Genomic DNA, 23,297 nt, shown 5'->3' with positions numbered 1-23,297 from the left:
AAATTTACAACCCTGCGAACTAACTTCCACTCCTCTCATACAGAGGGCGCTAGATGCTCGACAAAATCGTGCGAGTGCTGAAAGGGGCGCGTTGTTAAACTTTCAAAAAAATATAAAACGCATACAGAATTTTATTTGAGTTTTCACCATTTTGACCACCAATTCAGTACTCGTTCCGTTCTGTAGTCAACAATTCAACTGAAAAGATTTGAATGAAACTCTAGCGAGTAGAAACTAAAAGCACGTCTGTAACTTTTTAATTACTTCATTAACAAAAAACAAGAAAAACACTTGAAAAAAGTTACTTTGTATGTTTTAGTTTTTTAGTTAGAAACTAATTCTTGGGTATAAAAATAGTGACTAGCGCAGCAGAAATATGTATTTCTTAACCGAATCAATATTGGTATTGACCGTCTTCCTTGTTGGCTCTTAATCATGAAGTTTGCCACTTGAGTAAATTTTGTATTAAATATTAAAATCCAGCAACTTCCTTTTGTCATTAAATATGATTGGCAAATACAAAATTGATTTTCCTTAAGACCGCTAAGGTTTCTTACAATGCATAAAATAAGAAATCGCTGTTACGTAAAATTCAATTTACATATTACCTTCATTCATTTTGCATATCCGGAGATTTAAGGAAAATTCTCGCAACAAAACTCAAGATTTAACCCCGGAGTGTAAAGAAAAAAACGTCCATTTATCTAATGCTAATAAACAACGTTGCAAAAAACAATTTTCCATTTTCTACAAAAGTATCCATCGTTCACGCTTGCCTTCCTTCCTTCCTTCCGTTAATTTCAATATTTAACCTGGGAGTAGGTAATCATTACAGTGTTTTTTTTACTTGTTTTCAAAATGCAAATTTACAAGTTGGATGTTTCAACAGCAATATTTTCTACCCTTGGGGTAAAAGAAATTAAATCGAAACAATTTCGTGAATTTTTTAAAGGGAAACGGAATTGTAACTAATTCCACTGTTTTTAAGATGACTATTGATTCTTTTAGAGGTGTCATCACCCACGCAAATTTAAAATTAACCTTTATCTGCAAAAGGGTGTTACGTACACAAACCTTTTACCCTTGCCAGTTTTGTAAAATGACATTATTAACAAAACGAGTATTATAGTAGGACCCTAATATAAACACTAAATGCTTGTTTTAATAAACGTTTCGATTAAAACTAATGTTAATTTTAACAGAATATAATGGTATACTAAATTAAACGTGGAAATATTATTGTCCATTAAAGACTGGTTCTGCTTTGTATTATTCACTTCGAGGTGGAAACCAAATTAAACAATTGTAATATAATCATATACAAAGCGAATTACACCTTTGTAGCGAGAATGGAAGACTTTTAACGAAATTACAAAGTGCAAAACAATTAAATTTTTATCCGAATAAAACTCGAGAACTTACATTTCAAATATTCAGTATGTGAACTTTTGCATAATAATTTATTTCCCTCACACTGCAATCAAACATTTAAATTCGGCAAATCTCTGAATACTGCATAGAATTACACCACCGCACGCTTTGTATCTTTAGAATTTCAAAATAATCCTGTATAAGTTAGCATATTATCAAGACTGGACGATAATCCCTGATTTAGGGGGAATTTGTAATGGAAACTTTACGAGCGAAATCGAACAACTTCGATTCAAAAGAAAGACGTATCCATTTTTAATTCACAACGATAAAACTGAATGATAAAAAACACGAAAAGGGACAGGAAAAAATTCTTTTGTTTTAATATACACTCGTTTAATGACCGCGTTTCTAAAAAGCGGAAAACTGGGTTTAGATGTCGCGAAATTCGACGCGTAAACTAACCAAATTATCTCAACAACGAAGAGCGATTATCTCGTGTTTTAAATATTTTTACATATAGCTAAATACGAGTAAAAAACTAACATCACCACGCAAATTTTTTATTCCGGTATTTCGATAACAAACACATTTACGTGGACATGTCCTAATTAGAGCCGCTGGTTTTTAGCGTCATTTTAAAAAATAAGCTCGTTTTGAATTTTACTTTATTTTAGTTTAAACTTAGGGTAAGTTGTTATGGCTCGGTTCTTCAATATAACAAACTTCAAAGAAAATAAATATAAAGATTGTAACAAAACTTAAGAAATTGTTAATAAAAATATTGATGCTTTTCCGATCGACAGTTTATTATGTTTTTCCGATGAAGAAATGACCGAAAATTGTCCGACTGCTCGTCGTCAACGTTTATTTTTATTCCTGTTGTGTCTGAAATAAGAAAATCCCAGATGTTTGATTCCATCAAATTAATCAATAATGACGTCACGCTTCTTACAATTTATGAACCGACTACATATGCCAGGGAGCTAAAGGCGCGGTCTCACAAAAACTACACTAATACATCTCAGTAACTAACGTAGGGCAAGAAACAGACGAATCGTTTTCTATACAAGGGATCTAATAAACCAGCAAATGTTTGTACCATAAAAACCAAAATTTAATTGCTGCTCACACTTTTAGATATTCAAGCAAAACTATATTTATAACTGGGCGTGTCAATACTTAATCTAAACAAGCTTGTAAACGTAGATTTATTGTGTGGTGACGTTTTGTAAAACAAACTAGTTCGTAACCATAGTAATTGGTATAGTAAAGGCTTTAGTTGAACTAAGTTCTAATTTTAGCCGCTTTCATAAAACAGCATTGCGCTTGACATGTAATTTGTTTCTGTTAGTACCAGTTATCATATTATTTTAATCATAAAACAACTGACACCGGCCAAAATACATAAAATAATTGACAAGGATGGCGGATGCGCCGGGTTAAGCGTATTATCACGATTTTCCAATTCATGGATTTATATTTAACTTTGACAGAGAACGTTTAATGTAAACAACACCGTTCTACGCTACAATAAATATATATTGAGTGAATAATTGATTATACTGATACCGTGGTTAGAAAATTCATTTAAATTATTCATTGGTTTCAACTATGACGTACTATCTGATCTTATCAACGTAATGCAGTCAAACAAATTCTCTTATTGTAGCGACAGAGTAAAATACACAAGCAATTAATTTTTCCCACCAAAATTTAAAAACAGGTCAACTCCCCAGTGTTTCATTAATAATTTTACGTTTTAAACATGTATACACAATACAAGTCGAATTAAGTGTGCAACTGGAAAATTAAACGTGGTTTGTTTTTAGTATTTGCATGTACACTCCTAATTATAGGAGAACAACTCTGTTATTTTCTAGACAACTCTCTGAACAAACTTTGTCAAACGAATCTTGTAATTTCACCGAGGTTGACCACCTGTTTATATTTGTAACCATTCTAACCAACTTGGCACCGCTATATCTTACAATTAACAGCCAGAGCACTATTAAATTAGACCCAACTTGCACCTTAGCGAAAACTGTCAAATTGATTGTTTTACTTCTCGTAAAATACAAAAATCATATTAGCTCCAGTTTATATTGTGTTAAATGGACGTGTTATAAACGACCAATAAATCAACAGTTTAGGTAAGACACTTTCTCCGACAAAAACGTGTCGCACATCTCTGGCAAATACACCTTTAAATTATCGGTGAAATTAGCTCACCCTCTGCCTAAAACATAGAAGTAAGGTAGTACCGGTTTTACTCCACAAATCCGGGAGTGAAACCGGCAGTGGTTTTATTGCGATGAATCATCATTGAGTCATTAGAGTCAAGTAAGACTTGAAGAAAAATCGGAGAACCAGCGAAATTTAGTACAGAAGTCTAATTTTTCTAACTAAAACATTGTCGAATTTTTTAAGCAGGGCACGAATTTGCTTAACATACTTTTCGTAAGTAACATGTGAAGTTAAATATTCAGAATGAATAAATGGTTTACGTTTTTAAAAAACGAAAGGTTAAATTTTATAATTCAAATTTCGTTCGGGTTATCATAACGCAATTTTAGTAGGTTAAATTTTCATTTGTGCCGTCTTAAAACAAGAAAATCTCGTTCCATTTTGAGCAATTTTAAGCAGCTCATAAAAATCTTGTTTGGTCGAATTTACATCGCTATTAAAGTTTGAGTGTTTCTATAAATTCCTTGTTTAATTGCTTTAGTGAAGAAAAAGTTGCATGCATTTATATGCAAAATATACTCCCGCTCGGTAATTAGAACACATTCTTAAGTCTCGATATGTAAAATATGCAAAATAAATCGTTTTTTCATGAGGTAACTGATCAAACACTCAAAAACCGGATTCATTTCGGTGAAGGTCGAATATAAAAAATTAGGAACCAGCAAACGTTGACGCAGAAGCGCTTTAATTTACTGGTGGCCCTTTTATTTGTAGGTTCTCGGATCTCCTGAGGAATTTCGGACAGGGGAATGAGCAGTGATGGACGCCTAGTCCTTTTGCTATGACTTGAGGGAACCGTTGCTAGTGTCGTTGGATACCAACGACGACATTGACCAAAAGGGCCCCAAATGAGCCGAGACACAGTCGCCCTTAACAACTAACGACCTATAAAAAACGGATAAGGATCGACTTTCCTTCGAACCTGATCAAAGAGTGAAAACTGATTTCATAAGAGAATTTTTCAACAAAACGATGAAAATTTTAAAGGAGTTTGGTTTTGTTCGTTTATTTATCCTGAACGCGACATGATTTCACAGTGGCGACTCACTAGGCGAGTTACGGAGGCGGCCTGGGAAAATTGGCTGACTAAACTTCCTCAATGTGGTAAATAATGCAAACCACAAAGTACAAATATTTTACACGAATACCTACATTTCACAGTCAACGCGAATTCGATGGCTCTGCACCAATAAAATTAAAGTTTTCAAGTAAAATTAATATTCGATTATCTTACACCATTTCCAACTTTTATTACTGCACCAACTATTTCTTTGCCTGAAGGTGACTTTAAAAGAAAAACTTTAATTCCAATTGTAACAATGTACTAATGTCACAAACTTTACATTGAGATACAAATTTACTCGAGCAGCTGTTTATGGTTACTACAAATACAAAGAAAAAACTTGACTAAATTAACTTTGTAACAGCTTTAATATCTTTTCTGTGAAATAAATTATCTCCACTTTAATCTCTTATTGTTTTCCGCATTTTAGTCGATTTAAAATGTTAATAAAACCATGAAAACATTTTTTAGTTCGCGCCGACAAAGAAAACAGGATATTCCACTGGCTAATGTACATCGTTTCTAGTCAAATATTTTTATTTTCGCGAATCTGCACTTACCGCATGGTAAACTTTAAAAAAAATTGACTGATAATCCAGATAAACTTCTATTTTATTAAAAACTGAAGCGGACGCAGTTACTTCAGCGATATGATTAAAAAGATTTTTAGTTTTTTTTATCTTACATTTATCCTCTATGAATATCAAATGATGTCAGAAAGCTTTGAGGATAGAGAAAAATTTAGTTCGTAATTTAAAAAAAATTAAATGTCAACTCACAGACACTTTTAGTCAGATATTATATTTTCCCTTAGAGCGAAGTTTTTCATTACTCTATTTGAAGTATTTAGAATATAAATTGATTCCATTTGTTGATAAGCTAGAATTTGATTTTAATTATTTAGTATTATAGAAAATATAGAGAAACGTTTCAAATTATTTGATCCACGAGTAATTACATAATGCCATCTACTTGATTGGCTTGGTTATTAGATATTAATTTATTTGTATATTCAATATGACTGTCATCATCAAAAGCATGGAGTAAAATAACAGATAATTGCATGTCAATATACAAAGTGCAGTTTTTGTAGTAAAGCACAAAAAACTGATTTCGTGATAAACTGAGCTATTCACTTTCAATTTGTATCCTCGATGGACTAAACATTTAACGTTACGGAATGGAACTAATAAGTGATTAATAATTATTAAAATGAAGTTGGGTTCAAACAAAACAAGCTAATTAAACGACTGTTTATCATATGCTATTGTTTATTCATGCAGTTAGAATGGTAATGAGGACGCATAGTTGATACTGAGATAACTGTACGAGTTGAATTATTGAACAAAGCGCACGTCTTGGTGAGACAAAATTAATTAGTGTTTGGATATTTTTCTTTACAAAAGAAGTAATTTAAGAATTATGACTATAAATGATAATGGTGATCCTTTGTGATACGGTGAAAAGGATTCAATTATAAATTTCAGTGTATGTAAATGAGAATAGCCTAACCAGTAGAAAGGGCTCCTTACTATTCCCAGTCCCAACAAAGGCTTAATGCTCCAAATTAGTTCCTATGGCACAGACGCTTTAGTGCAGAATGTGCAGAATACAAAGCGGCTTGCAAACAAATATCACTAAACATCCTAATTCAGTTTTTCAAAGCAAAATGCATTTTTCAATCACAGTAAATCTCATTAAAACAGCAATATTTTCAAACGTTTGAATCTATGCTAATGACTTCCGGTCGCTGCTTCCTCGAAGACTTATCCAATTACTTCCTCTTATACATCCATATTTAGAATCAAAACGTATTTGTAGAGGATGCTAAGTATACAGACGAAAACTTCCAAGTCCGGTTTATTCTGATTGAAAATTTCATGAACGAATTACAACAAACGTGTAATATATTCAAGTGGAATATTTACTTTTTTCCTTGAAATTACTCCCCATTGATTTAAAATAAAAGAACTCGACCTGCACCGAGGCACAGCAGCATCGTAGAAATGTAGACAAATGTTGATCGAATACTGATTTCAAACGCACATAAATTTAGATTTGATTCATATGAATTCCGAATTGAAATTCTTTCAAAACCGGATTTACTGCTCGAAACACCCGGATCTGGTCAGTTTCCAGTATTATGTTTTGCTTCCCACTCCAAAGACTATAAAGACGATTTTTAAGCCCCAAGTACCGGACCCAGCTGTGTTCTTAACTCTCTAAATCTCTTTAACATGCGTGCAAAGTTTATTATAAGCTGGTTCAATAGTTCTCGAGTTTAGTGAGATTCAAGGATTGAATACGATTACACCACAAAGACGAGAAGTGTAAATTGTTCAAAACACGCAAAAACTAAAATAATATTTTTCTGACTTTATTTATAAACAAATTATAAAAAGCCTTGTTCTTTCTGACAGAAAGTAATTAAAAAAATTAAATTACCTAGAGCTGTTTCTGACTTACTTTGGGAAATCTATTTGTAGCGTTTCGTTCCCTGCTGAAAATACTAATTTATTTAATTATGTTTAATCTTTAAGTTTAATTAACAAATCCCAAACATTGCACAAATTAATGGGCTTTGTAGGTATTTTTGTTAATAAATAACAGCGAGAAGAATTTCTGTGAAAAAGTCATTTTTTCTAAACTGCCAACGAAACAATCTGTTAAAACATCCAACCACTAAAACTACAGATTTATTACACCCCGCATTCTGTCGCAGATTTGTAAAGTTTTTCGTCAAATCGAAATTTTTATCCGTATATTTCACCTGTCGCAATGTCTTCGCCATCAAGTCGAAATAATCCGTTCTATTTAAATAAATATTAGATTTGGTAAAACTTTGTAATTGTCGACGAAAGCCACCCTCAAAACAATTATTTGCCGGCACAACCAACAATTATGCGTTTTCTCTTGTTTATCGCGTTAAACAGAAAATTAAAAACTTTGACTGCTTGAGAATGATAAAATTTACATATTTGCGACGAACAAGACAAACTCGATTATTACGAACTTTTATTTAGGGAAACTCATTAAGTCATCGTAAATTTTAAATCGATTTAGTTCTGCACGCAAATTACAGAGAGTTAAACTGCTGTTATTGAACCACATATGAAGCTTGAACAGGTGTGTTCTGTCAATTTAGAAAGTTTCTCTAGGCGTCTATTTATTAAGCGAAATTAAACTATCAAGATGATTATCCTGTTTGCTAAAGTGGACCTCCGATAACGTAATTAATTACGACGTTAAATATTTATCGTCTCAAGTGTCTGTCCTTTGCAACAAAAAACTCATTAAAAAACTACTTTTCACATATTTCCTCGATTCTATTATTTATACATTATTACCCACGAAACCAAATCGTTATACAAACAATAATTTGATGTCTTGGAAGGTAACCTACTTTCAAACTAGCATTAGGACGCATCTCATCTTTTATATTTTAATTTCATCATTTTGTATATTTAGAAACTAATCAGCTGTCAGAATGTACATACATTCAAATTAACTTACGCTGATAAAATTATATTGTTCACTGTTGTTTCCGTTATAACGGAATTATTTGACCATAAATTTCAATTTTGATTTAATTATTTTGTCCAAATATTAATTTAGTGCGCTAATAGGATGCACTATCTAAATAATTTCCTGTAATTAAATTGGCGCTTTTTAACGTTAGAATCTAATGAGAGAAAAATTGGATTTTATGCTCATTGTTACAAATTTGTCGATCTACATGTATGACTGCCACTACACAATAACAAGTTTCTCATCTAAAAACGGGCTATAAAAATGGTGGATGCGCCGGGTCATTTTATATTTTATTACGGGATTTAAATAGGTTCAAATTTTATGATACAGAAAGACCAATAGCCCGAGAACAAGTAAATTTCACTAGTCTACAAGTTTTTTGATAGTGGAAAGTCAACAATTTTTTTTTTGTGTTGCTCCTTGGTTAAATAAACCGTTCGTTAATCTTAATTTCATAAATTCGCTGGCTTAGCTTCCAATTTTATTTTGCAACTTCTCAGCGGTATAAATATAGACAGTTATGCAATATAAGAAGATAAACTCCTCTTTTTCATCTTTTGCTCAGCGCGAAACTGTGGATACGCTTCCAGTGACGCTAAGCCATCGAAATGAGACGAGGTATTTGCGATAATCATTGTGGAAGAATAGGATAATGTAGATAAACCCGTTGCTTTTTCACCTTTCAGTCAAGAGGGAGTTAAAAAAACTCTCCCGTTGAAATACTGACAAAATGATGTTTATATAAGGTGAGGCCATAGAAACCGCAAATCACGAAATCATAGCAACTTGAAATCGAGTCAATATTGAGTCCCTAATTTTAGATGCTGGTAAGTAAGATCTCAAGTATTCGAGACAGAGGGAACACGCGATGGGTTAACAATTCTTTAATAAATTCGACTTTATAAATATATGTATGAGTCAGGAGGGTAGATCGTGTTATTTAACGATTTTTTGTTACCTGATTCATTTAATTCATTGAAAATACATGAAACACGTCTTCTGATAACTTACCCTTCATTTATCAGTCTATAAACAAGGTCAAAAAGCGATCGATACCGTCATTCAATCGTGATAAAATTGTTGCTATACTTTGATTCGATGCTATTTATATTTATGAAAATATTCTCACTCGAACTTTTCCAATTAATTTTTCATGTGTGCACAATTTTCACGTTTTGCTTTCACTCAACATTGTCTTATCTAAATTCCATTCCATATTTATATACCGAACCAAAGTGCCGACAGGTAACTTAGAAAACGAAAGTTATTTTTAGGAGAAAGATTTGCACTTCTAGTTGAAAAGTCGGATTTCAAGAGCTGTTGCCTACAAATGCACTGCCGTTTACGGCGAGTGCTGTAATACTTCAGACCGGAACTTGTTTTAGTGTATTTTTTAATGGTTGCTTCTCCACGAAAATCTTGAACGGATTTTCCAAGCCTGCACTAAAATTCTAATAAAATCGTAATTAACGGTTGGATCTTTCTTTTTTTTTGATTTATGAGCGGATCTTCCGCCGGAACCTTAACTTAAGCTCGGTTTTGCGCTAACGAGGGTATTGAAATGATAATCGGCCAATGCCATATTTATGGTTGTATTCTACTGAGTGTGTTCATTATGGCAACACAATAATCCGTTTGCGATTAACAGAAGCGGTCACGAAACAGAACAAGAAAATGTCTGTTGAAAATAATATTTTTATCGAACAGTTCAAAGAGCTAATTGCAAAATACGTGAAACGAAGATAGGCTAGTGATAAGCTTTGGAACTGTGTGTAAATATAGAGTGATATCAGATCGAACTGTAGACAAAAGCTCTGTGACAATGAAACATTTCATCGACGTTTGTACACTGTGAAATGTATCCTTGTATGCCTTTTGTGCATAGGGACATTAGGGTCATAATTCATTGGTGTTGTTCTACCTGACATTGTTATACTCACACGAACCTACATTACGTTTTCTAAAACTTTTTACTTACAAAGCTATTAACAATGCTCTTTCACGTTCATTAACAATTGAAAAAATAATTCTTCAGGGAATTATCTTGGAGATTCAACTCCGAAGCGATAAACTTTTTCGCTTTATCTTCGATTTTAATTGCGCCTGTGTTGACAGTAGTTAGTTGAAAACCGCATTAATAACAAAAATCTGCTGCTGACAGAATACACGCGAATAATAGCAAAAACTGAGTTGTCATTTGTAGATAATATGCCATCATCTAGAAGCGTAAATTAATAAAGTCTCGCTTGAATAATTGACAATTCAAATGACAGCATTGAATATCTCTAAAATGTAAAATGATTTGATGGAAAACACAAATATAGGTATGAACATTGCAGATTACAAAACTCAAAACAAAAAGTTCCATTTTAAATACGCATGACATGCATGCATAAAAAATGTTTTGATGTGTTTAAAATTGGTACTTTGTATGTAAAAAAGAATGTTTTATTAACAATGGAGAACGATAGACGACGTCATTTATCACAATTTTTTGTTAAATAATGTGGATGACTGTTATTATTTATCGATCTAGTGTAAACAATTATACGAGGCTACAATTTAAATCATTAATGCATGGTCGGATACTTATACTCTAAATACTCTAAATTCTCTTTTTTAATTCTTCTGAAATCCTCTATCGATTTTCTTTGAATTTCCTTTGGATTATTTTTGGAGTATCTAAATTTTTTGGGTTTTCTAGATTTTCTTTTCATTTCTATTTTTTTTAATTGTGCTTATATTGTCTATAGCGGTTAGATTTTTTTTCCAAGATTTTCCTTTAAATTCTTGGTTCTGTTAATTTTTTATACTGTGTTTAAATTTATTGATTATTCTTTGAATTGTCTAGATTTTCTAGATTTACTTTAGTCTTTAAATTCACTAAATGAAACTAAAACCTTTTAATTTTTTGTAGGTTTTTTCTCTTCAAATTTTACTTACATTTTTTTTAATTAAAATTTGATGTTATTAAGAAAGGTGTAAAGTTTTGGTTTTGCTAAGCCTTTTCTCCTTGAATACCGCCTCTCCATCAATAAGAATTTTCTTTGAATTTTGACCATAAAGAATAAAGAAAATGAGTTATTTTAATAAATATTTTCAATTGTAATCAAAAATCGATTCTCATTACACGTTGGAATTTACTTCCTTAAAGTTCTTTTCTTCTGTACTTGTTTGAAAGAAGAATAAAGCAACTTTATAATATCAAATAATTAATAATGTAAAATGAATATAGATATTTTTTCGTCATTTTTCTTAGTTCGGGCAAACTATTATTAAAAATGTAATCTCATTTCCCGTCTAAAGCAAATACAACTTTTTTGTTTATCGACGTACTTTCATAATTATAAAAGTAAGGCCTAAATTTATTGAACTACCGAGAAATTAATAATTTATAAATTTCATTCTTGTCTTCGTTGGTACGAAAATAAAGGAAACAACGGACGAGAAAGAGTTTTACATTTTTTTGGGGAATAATGCAATGTGCCGTGACCACGAGGAATTATCTAAACCGTAAAAATATTTTTTTATTAATTATTGTCATTTTTCTAAGTAATTGAGGGGGAAATAACTCACATTAGCCACAAATCGTTATCGTATCAGTTAGATATTTCGAAATGTGGGAACTTAACAAGTGTTGAAAGTTTTAATAAAAAGATTGGGAAAGAACATAAATAAAGAAGGCGAGCAACTAATAATAAGCAATCGCAAAGAGGTTGTAATTCAGACAATTTGCTGTCTCGGTTGCTCTGTGACATCTCGCAAATATTCCCAAGAATCCTCGTTTTTCTGACAGTGATATGACATCTGATATTATAAATGTGTAGAAAATATGAGATACTGAATGCATAATCCTAGGTTAGGTCCTATTCGTGTTTGGTATGGGAATGGCGCTAGCAATATAGACAGAACGTGATCTAATACAAGTCTTAGTCTTTTTATGGGATCATGACACACTGATTGATTTCACAGCTCGTCTGGTAAAAGTGTGGCATGTAAAAATCCTGTGTTTTCCACAAATTACGTCTTTTTTTGAGCCGGAGCGCGGGAAAATAACACTCGGGTCTATTTCGATTTTTGCTGCGAGCTGGCGCATAAAGGGAAAATTATTACTATTATTAAAGTTCGGCACAAGAGAAATAAAGCGTGTTCATTAAGCCAAATCGATTATGTCTCCGATGGATCTATAAAGAAACACATAAAATACTTTGCAAACAAAAGGAAAAAATAAATAAGAAACGTCAAGTTATGACAGCTCAGCGTACTCAAATCCATTTCTGCTAAGGCTGTATTCAAATAAACATTCATCTCGTATGAAATATGACATCGGCGTGTATTCAGTTTAAAGATTTGAAGCTTTTTAATAGAATTGCACTTTGGAAATTATTTAACGTAAGTATTTTTGGCATGTGATCGAAGAGACGGACCATCATGGTACAAACTTTATTATAAAAATCAATAAATTGTCTTTTTCATTTTGTTGTATGATTTCGCCGAAATTCCTCCAAGAACTCGCTGGAATGTACTCCGCATTAACACCGCATTTCCGCAGCAACCGACACGGATATTGACACGTTTACGTTTTATTTTATTATAACCTAATTGCGTGTCGTTTATGTGTCTACATCTAAATTTTTAATGTTGCTATTGTATTGATGCCTTTCATTGTAATACTTAATTAAAAATACAAACGTAGCGACTCTAATACCATCACATATCTATGTGTATACAGACAAAACATCAATAAAAATAACACAATAATTGACTGTATAAAATATTAAATTCTGTCTGAATTGGATATTTCTTTCTTGGCTAGAACTTATACGTGACATGTATTTACTAATGGCGTTCATTTATTAAACTGGACTTTAAAAAACCAACAGGGAATTGCATGAAAACCCTGAGATGCCCATCACAAAACTAAACTAAATGCAGCTCACATAGAAACATTATTAACTCCTTGCCAGACATGCTACACAATTCGTCAACTGTAGATTTACCGACTTTTTATAGCATAATATTGCGATCCGACTTAAAATGAACAACATGATAATTGTACAAAAAGAAAAACAATAAAAAGAGCGCGGAAATAATTGTCCGTACAAAAATAAATGATAAACATTATTAATCTGTTATCTACGGAAGTTTGCTTACATTTACATTCCTTGATTAAATGGGGATTCAAAGCAAATATTAATGTTTGTGTCAGGTATCGACAATCCATCAAACATTTTTTTTCACCGAGAAATTAGGCTGTTTCGTAAACAATTTGAAAAATTCAATCTTGCGCTTTCGTAGGAATATTGATGCCTTGATATTACACTTTCATTTAAGCCTTCAAAGTTGACTTTTTAAAGTAGTTTAACGTCTCCCTTGACTTCGTTCCGGGGCAATATTTAAGGAGCCGACGAAAATAAATTAAATAAAATATTAAACGAGAACAAAGTAAATCACATCTTATTGCTTTTACTAACAGTATTTTACTTTATTGTAATTTTCGCACAGACGGCGCTTGTTGACTTAAATTATTCTCATTTAAAAGAACAATACTGTGAGCAACTTTAACAGCTCGAGAACAATCCAAAAATGACACAAATTCACATCGATGTAGCTAAAAGCGAGCTTATTATCATAAAGTTTGGCGTCGTCAGCGATAATTTCAAATTACACATTCAAGAACATTTGATCTTTGCGTCTCAACATTATTACTCGTAAAAAAAACATAAAATGCCTTTAATTAATTTGTTTCATTCTTAATCTCTTATCTTTATTAAATAAAGAAGTACACGAGCTACTACAAAGTAATCTAAATTTAGAAGTCATTCAATATTTAATGCTCAAGACGCAGTCAATAATTCCTAAGATAAATTTTAATGTGACTATTTTTACATTTATTTGTGAGCTAATACCTGGTATTATTAATTTTAGACACGCAACATTTTATTGTTAAACTTCCAGATCTGCCGACCATTGAGCACCATATCAATCCGATCGATTATTTATTAAGCTCAAATCTCCAGAGCATGCAGAATATTCAGAACAATTCCCAAGATATCAAAACTTAATTATTCTAGCAGCTTTAATTAAATAAATTTTCAGAATCAAAAACGCGCGTTTATGTTTGTGCCCGTAAAATAATAAAAATTTTACCACGTTCTATGATAAAATTTTTATTAAAATTTTGAGCCACTCTTGCTACCCTTTTAATAAAAAATCGGGACGGTTTCAAAATGAGATTTTCTAAAAAAATCGTGGGGGTACTAATGTTATAAACGCAAGTCTCAAAAATGAAATGAAACTAAAAACTCAATCTTTTTTTCTAAGAATTCTAAGTGGGGAAAATGTATCGTATAAATTTATTTAAAGAGATAAAATATTTATATCTATTAAATTTGGATTAGTCTGTCCGTCGTTCACTTAAATCATCTTAAATTTAAAGGTTTTAAGACAAAAATAGCCGATTTAAAGAATGCAAAATAAATTTTATTTTACTTTTATGCCACCAAAGACAGAGGCGGATTGAAAGGGCACCTGTCCTGGACTTCGACTTGGGAAAATCCCTGCAAAATCTAATAACACTTTTTTAGACCTCGATAAAACTTTCTGTAAAACAATAATCTGTTTCCAAAACCGGCAAAATTACAACTAAAATAATAAAGTTTAAGTCGACAAAAACGTTATCAGTCTTCTTTTTTACGTGGCTTTCCGACTAGCTGGCAATGTTTATATTTTTGTGCATCATAGGAGGGAGAGATAGTCATGAAAACTGATCAGTTTCCAAAATTAATAATAAAATGGAGACATTTTACAAGCAACCATCGTCGTGAGCAGTTTTTTATGTGGTTGAGTATGGAAGTGTTTGTAGTGCCAGTATGAAAAGAATAGAAACTTGTCGTGAATTTAAAGCACGTCGATGTCCACCGCGGCGGCAAATAAAATAAAAAATTGACAAGTCCGTATAAAGTCAACGAAATCTATAGTTGTAAAACAAATCTTGTGTAGAGGTAAAGAGAAACACAACCACGAGCTGTTTAAATAAAAGATGCACTGTCCTAAATTCCCAAAGCCTTTCCGCAAAGCAGGATCGTATGTTAAGTGTGGCAGAGGGTGGCGGGAAGATATCCAAGTGGTGTCGTGGTGGGTAAACGACACAGGGCTAGCTGGGGGTTCTCCGGAGACCCGGAGTCCGTCGTCGTCAGCTTGAGCAAACATGTGCCACGTATCTGCATTGCGAGATACAACAATGAAAGCAAATGAGTCAACAACATACATTATTTATGGTTGTCTCCAAAGCCTATGCCACCCCATCAGAACCACCATTGCTAATTATTTGGTCGCGCGGCCACATGACACTGTTATTACCAACCGAATAAATCTAAACGAACTTCATTTTTGCGCTCTACACCTCAAATATTTATCGCATTCTATATTGCACAACGACTATTCAAAAAGAACCATCCAAAGAGAAACGGCTCTTTGCATTAAAGTGTAAAAATAGAGCGAGGCTACGACGGGAGAATATAACACTTTAATCAGCGCAAAGACACCACCGCACATGAATTATTACTAACATTGACCATCTAAAATATTAACCAATTATCCATACTAGAATATTTTAATTAAATCATGATTCATCTTCTCTTTACATGATTAAAATCACGTTTTTTACGTTTTAAATCCATCATTGTGAAATTGGTAGCCGCACAGGGGTTGGAGTCTAATTGAACGTTATAAGTGTTTGGGGTCGTTGTTGCTATTGTGGTTTATTGGTACGTCAATCAGTTTGGTTGAACAGACATCAGATAATAAGGCTTCGCTACGTCCATTTAATCTATTTCAAGTGACATTAACGTTCCTGTAATTAAAATTTATTTCCGGGAGGCTATTTTATTGTATCCTATCACTACCTTTCAAAATATCCATTTAAAGTTTATAAATATAAAATACAAAATCAACTTACTCGCAACCAGCTAATTGAACTACTGATTTGATAAGATAATAATGTGTGAATTATTCGCGATTATACTAATGAAACATTATATCGTTTGCACACTTGTTTCTCTAAATTGCATCATGTTCCACACTAATAATGCAAAGCTATTAACTTCACTTGGTTCCAACAAATAATTGGATATAAACATGTGGTAATAAATGATCAGGATCAATGAACATAAATTGTAAATGCCATACAAAAACATTTCAAACAATGCGAACAATCTATTAAAACTAATACCAAAATAGATATATAAAAATAGATATCCTCGTTGTAACTGATTAATAAAAAACTCAAATACTCAAAATAAATAGAAGGTGTGGAGGACAACGTATGTTCTCTACCTAATTTTTAATGATTAAATTTAAATTTTCTCTTTATTTAATAAAAAGCAAGTCCTACTAGAAAACCGCAGCATAATCTTCGTTGCAGTATGTATAAAACTGATTTTATAATTTTTAAAACACACTTGGACGAGTAGAAAAAAGCATCGAAGCTTTTACTGATAAGTGTGCATTTTCACTTTAATATTCCAAGCTTTTATAAACTTTGCACGACCGTAAAGTGGTCGATATTTAGGCCGTGCATCTTAAAAGTATGTCATTGATTTGTAATTGATTTGGAGGTGGTTAGCATAATAAAATATGCAGATGTTGTTACTTTTGTTTCTAATCTTAATAAGTAGGACAAGTTTTCGTTTTGGAAACTTTGACGATGCAGTGAAGTACAAAACTCTTTAACTCGGAACTTTTGCATACATTAAACTTCAGAAATGTTGTAGATTTCAACTTTTAGCACATTCTGAACAAATAACGTTCACTTCTTGAATAATAATGTACAGTTATCAAGCATGAAAACGAGATATTTTGACGTGTGTAATGAAGAAGAGAAACTTTGAGTTAAATTTTAATTGAAGGTGTAATGAGTTTGACCGATCAACAATATCCCAAGGGTCGAAAATAAACAACTTTCGAATTACAGGGAATAAATTTTTAACTGTTGTGGTAACTAAAATTAGACTGAACGCAGTCAAGGTTTTTTATTAGAAACCTGCCAGATATCCCACTCAATAACCATCAATTAATGCTGACGTCAAAGAATTAAAATGCTCACCTAGAAAATCGTCGTCTAGTTTGGAAAAATCCTAGAAATGGTAATTACCTAAGTTGCAGACGTGCTCTTTAAACAATTTACGTCAAATACTTGCTCCCCCAAAATACGACCCAAAACGATTTTTGATACGATCGAAATTTATGTCAGTCGGCGCTGAATTATTCCGGAAAACGATTTTCTCTAAATCTACCATAAAATATACCTGCCGGTACACGTTATACACACACGCTTTTGTAGCCTAGCCTAATCTCTACCATAATAAGCCATGTCATATTTATGAGCAACATTTCAAATTCAGTACGCATACATTATAATAGCGTTAGCCCAAATTGCCGAATTGCATCTCGAGACCGAAAAATCGCACCAGTTTTGGCTTAATTAAGACGTATTCGCCGATGTTCCGGATAATTATCGGGACATGCGCCAATATCCCGGAGCAATTACACTTGGCGATGTGGTCGCGTGATCCGTGAAATGTGCACCATGCACCACTCTACCATTAATAAGCACAAATATCGTTATTAGATAAGTGCATCACCTTAAATGTGTAATTATCTTGAAATAGTGCGCAAAGATTTTCAAACTACCGACATTACTTTCCAGACTTTTTAACATTTAACAAACATAATCATATTCCAGATCTTAAAAAATACAATCCAAGCACCTTATTCTGGTATAAAACATATTCAATACCCTACTTGCTATTCCCTCAAGCAAAATTTTTGCAGTTACTTTAATATCTTCTCATAGTTGAACACGACAATGAAAAAGCCATTTTCCACTAAATTGTTTAACTTCAAACTTAGAAGGAGCTTGAAACTTCGTTAGTTTTTGTCACCATGAAACCACAATATGATTTGAACTTGTTTTCAAACACAAAATCCTAATAATTCCAGAAATTACAAATAAACACACCTATTTATGCAAACCTTGAATATAAATAAGCAAGAACATCGCGTATAAAGGCAAAAATCAATCAACTCAACAAGTTAACGGTACGCTATATTTAGAGAGCGAATTTAAAATTGAAAAACTACAGTTTCTGTTTTATATTCAGTTTTAAATTTAACCCGATTATCGAAATTTCATAATTTGCAGACTTAGACTATGCAAAAAGTGCGAAGCTGCATCCAACGAATTTTAAATCTCATAGATAAAACATTTCGCATGCTTTCTCAAGAATAATAGAGGCATAAATTATCAGAAATGTTCACACTGTTCTATCTGATGCATTACAAAACGTTTTTTAGTAATTTATTTTGATAATATTGATCTTATGTAAATGATATAATCGGCAAAGCTGTGAGGAGAAAAATAGCTCTTTCCATTTAGTCTCACTTCTGATGTAATTAAGTAAACCTAAAACTTTGACCAAGAATTCGACGTAAAAATGTTGTTTTCAATTTGAATTCTTTTCAATTTTCTGATCATGTTATGACATTGAATATTGACGATTTTTGTGACATGGGAAACGCTATTGAATTGACCGTCTAGTAAAAGCACGTTTTATGTTTACTATCAAAATTTGAAGTAGTATAAGAATGGTACAAGTGAATGAGCAACATTAAAATAATTTGTCAAAATTGTTGACCACAAATAAATGAACTCGATTTATGTTGAAACCCATGACTAAATATTAATAGCCCGCGAACAACATTACCATAAATAGATAACCGGTGTTCAACAGTGCTGAGAATAGTAGAAGTTTATGTAAAATCATCGCAAACTTCCGTGTCTGTCATAAAATATGCAAAGCACTAGACTTCGTTGATATAAATTTTGAGTTATTATTGTAAAAATGATATACGAGAGGAAGTTATTATTAAGTGATCGATAAGAATTATAAAGCAATAAAGTTTTGTAATAGCATACTTCGTAACATCTTCACTATAATCTGGTAAATTGCAAGTTTCCCAATGCCATGTGGTAATTGGTGGTGTCATCGAAACTTACCAGTTAGCATCAACAGGGCGAAGAAGAAGAGTCGTCCACTCGGGGGCGGCATGGGGCGGCAGTTGCATTGGCACAAACCACCACACAGAGCCACAACGGCACAAATGCGGGGTTACCGAACACAAGTCATACGAAGAAAAACCGGTCAACCGGCGCGTCACTACTTCAGCAGACAGGCGGCAATTGTAATGCGGTGGCGGCGAAATCGCGTGGCTTGGAGGCCGTGAGAGTCGCGCACCCGCGCCAGTTACCACTAGCTCTGCTGGCACCGGCAAATGCTTGCACTATACGAACTCGCTCATTAACGGCCGCCTCCGTCCGATTCTTTCGCCGCCATGTGATCAACACGCCGGAAATGCGCACACTATACTCTCACTCATCCCTTATTCACATTCCTTACGACATAAGGCCGGGGGCGGCGAACACTCACACTGACAGGACACAGCTGGACAATTTTAAACCGCGCCATCCAAAGCGCAAAAGAAAATCTTAGATCTCGTGAAATAATCTGATATAGTTAAACTGTCATCTCGAATTGCTCTTTATTTGCTGACCGAAAGAACTTCTGACGTAAAGTAGTGTCTATTTCAAGTCTATCTCATAAATAAACTGTAACATTGCACAACTTGGAGGAGCAAAAACACTTTTAATCCACTTTGAAATTAGTGTTTAATATAAACCACATTGTGCTTTTGACTCGATAGAGAAGTGAACATTAATCGCGCCGATCGTAATCGTTGTATCCATAAATTTAATCAAAATGAATCAGCACAGTAATTTTCAAGAATCCGTTGCGGCAATTAAACAGGAACCCAAGAAAACTAATGTCATCTGATATTCCTGATTTAATGTCTAGATTAGCGCTGTTTAGACTAATAGTGCTTCTCATAAATTAAATGACTTTATCTGTTTCATGACAAGTTGAATGCATCTGAAAATTTTCAGAAAAAATGCGCAGAAAATGACTTCGAAAAGTAGGTCCGCACATAAATTTATTTCGTAGTAATAAAATTGACACTGCTCCCTTTATTACGGAAGTTTTCGCGACTTGAAGCTAGAGTTGTCATGTTACCATCAGCAAAAAGTAAAAAATTCACCGCACTAAAAATCCATAATTTGTATGATGTGGCTCATATGACGGGATGCAGACAAAAATGATTAGCCATATGAAATAGCGCGGTGTTAATTATTATTAAATAACAATAAGACTTGTTAGAATACAATAAAAGAAACGCGAGATTTCATTATTTGGAATCAAGATAAAAGCCCACTAATAAATAATGCCAAGAGCAGAGAATTAAAATTCCCACAAAACGAAGTAATAAAATAAACAAAGAGATAAATGATGGAGGATTATAGAGAAAGGAAAATGTGATTATTTTGGGAGAAACCTTATTAAAAATAATCGCGATCTAAATGAATTCAAAACAAATCAAAAATATTAAGCGTTTTGTGTTCGTTTTCTGTATAAAATTTGGTGGAGGTGCCGACCAACAACCTCTACTCATTGTGTTGTAATGAATTTTTATTGACATTAAACAAAACACCTTTTAAGTGCTGCACGTCAGGATAAATAATTAAATAAAACATTGTGACTAATAATAAGACTAGAATAATATATCTTGTCTTAAGGCTTGTGGCTTTCTAACTACGCCTTTAACCATTGTATCGCCTTATTTATTTATAACATCGATAAATAATAAATAAAAGCTCTTCAAGGTTACAAAGCTATTTATACAAAGCACCTGTAGTGTTTGAAACGCTACATTAAGTAAACGAGTGTATGTTTATTTGTTATTGTCATTTCGGTAAAAGTTTCCGCCCCCGTTATCAAATTAGACAAAAACCCAATAATTTACTCAATTTTTCACCGTCACGTGCAAAAAGATTATATTTGTAACTCCATAAAGCCACAGAAGGAATCAGCTGCCTATCTTAATTAGAACTGTGTCGAGTCCGCCCAAGACAAGACTATAAATAATTTCACTTTTTTAACACTGTGATCAGAAACCGGTGTGATCAGCGACGTTAATCAAAAGTTTATTTCATTACAAAACAATATTTTTAATTACAAACGAGTTTGTAGCAAAAATAAATCGTTTCAAAAACGCATTTGGTATTTCAATTTCTGTTCGAACGTTGGTTATAATTGAAAATCCTGCCGTATCTCATTTAATAATGTAGAATTTGCGTAATTACACCCTCTCATATATTTTTATCGATTCTAGTCTATGTAACGTGGAGATTTAAATGAAATGTAATTAGAGTTTTCCACTTTAGTAGATATTTTGCTCGATTTATTTCATTTTTAGTTTTTCTAAAGAATATCTATGATGTTACACAAGAAGAGTTTCAAGCTTCGATATTACATTCGCGAGTTTACGATTTCACGTTCATTTTGTTAATTCTGGATTGTAGATTCGCGAAAACGATCAATTCTTATTAAATATCCAGAATTCGTAGACGTAATAGAGCAAGGTCGGCCCAAATCACAGAGGTAGGCTCATATTTTTTTGTTGAAATACCTAGTGAGTAGTTTAAAAATCGAAAATTATATAACTTTGTTATTTTTTAAACAATTTCAGATATTTTTACGGCGTTTGATAGAGAACACAATTCCCTAGACCACTTTTTGACCAAAGTTTGATAGACGTATTAAACAGAGCGTTACAGTAAAAAACATATACATTGTGCAAAATCAATAAAATCCATATAAACAATTCCAAATTTTGCACATATTTCAAGATTATGTGGGGATTTGTAGCTATACAATAATAAAAATAAGTACATTAAATTAAACAGGTGGTACATGTCGATAAAATAAACAACTTTTTCCTCTTCGGTTTTCCAAAATTCTCAAGTATTTTCCAAAACATGATCAGTTTCCAAAATTATTAATATCTCGAAACTGAGCTCGAATTTTAGAAAACCGCAAAGGAAAAATTTGTTTGTGATAACAAGATCTGCCACCAGTTTAATTTAATGTACTCATTTCTGTATTTGTGCTAATTTCCAAAAATATGAATTGTATTTTTGATGATCCTGCTCAAGAATAAAAATTGTGAATTTTGGTTGGTGAAACTATTTATTAATGGTTTTATTATTGCAGCCATTTTAATAGCGTGACAGTCAAGTTATCTGCATGATAAAATATTTATAAGTTTAATTGGCGTTTGGAAAGTTCGAGGTCCGCTAGATTTGGAAGTTCGTCATGAAATTCGCATAGAAATCTGATTCGAATTTGAAGGGACGAGAAAAATAATTGTACATTTTTCACGAGTCCCAGGCGTACAATTAGCAATCGAACATGAAATATACAAGATTCGTGTACTTTTTTACGGAACACTTGTATATTTTTCCATATATGAATATCAAACGATGCCGGTTTTATTGTTTTCTCGTGTTGCTTTAATGATTGTTTAACGAGTTATTGTAATAGTAAAATACCGTTTACGACGTTTGCTCAATAAAATAATTTAACTGTGTAATGAATGTATTCTCAAAGGATTGATCGAGGGATGTAAAGATGGGACCGGTTGAACCTAAGTATGTTAACACGCTTCTTATGTAGATCATTTTATATTCTTCATTATACATACATGGTATGTCTGAAAGGGCTGCTATAAATTAAAAGAGGGCTTTTGGGACCTATCCCAACTTTAAAACTCAGTATCAACATGCGTCAGAAATTCCTCCTAATGGAGGCTTTTACCCCTTTACTAAACCGTATAACTATTACGATAAATCAACATTTCTAACTAGTTTCGAATTAAAATAATTGTATTCAGCAACCGCTTTCCTAAAGCAATTATTTTCATGCTTCGTGGTAATTGCCTTTCTTTGTAAAAAAAGATTGAATTTTTTCAATAATAGTAGCCCACCGATTCATCAAACAATGCCCGGGTTCACAGTGTGGCAACCAATAAGTTTATTTTCATTTTCCCAATGTCCTCCAACATTCCGTTTTTATTTATCTTACATTATTAATCAATGCAGTGTGCAGGCAAATTGGAAACAAAAATCTGT

The 23,297-nt window shown here is 32.7% G+C and overlaps 1 protein-coding gene across 1 annotated transcript in view; it reads right to left on the bottom strand.

Annotated features, from left to right (window-relative positions):
• Nucleotides 1–19,555, bottom strand: part of LOC148167567 (uncharacterized) — a 103,257-nt gene extending 83,702 nt beyond the window's left edge. Inside the window, exon 1 of the mRNA XM_088047808.1 lies at nt 19,272–19,555. Coding sequence (XP_087903934.1) covers nt 19,272–19,323 — 52 coding nt within the window. The 5' untranslated portion in view covers nt 19,324–19,555. The remainder of the gene's footprint in view (nt 1–19,271) is intronic.
• Nucleotides 19,556–23,297: the final 3,742 nt, after the last annotated feature.

Source organism: Gnatocerus cornutus, chromosome 10 (assembly GCF_029298725.1).
Source record: "Gnatocerus cornutus isolate USDA-ARS CGAHR chromosome 10, icGnaCorn1.1, whole genome shotgun sequence".
NCBI lineage: Eukaryota > Metazoa > Arthropoda > Insecta > Coleoptera > Tenebrionidae > Gnatocerus > Gnatocerus cornutus.
Note: the sequence above shows the minus strand (reverse complement) of the source record. Positions and strands in the feature narration are given on the sequence as shown.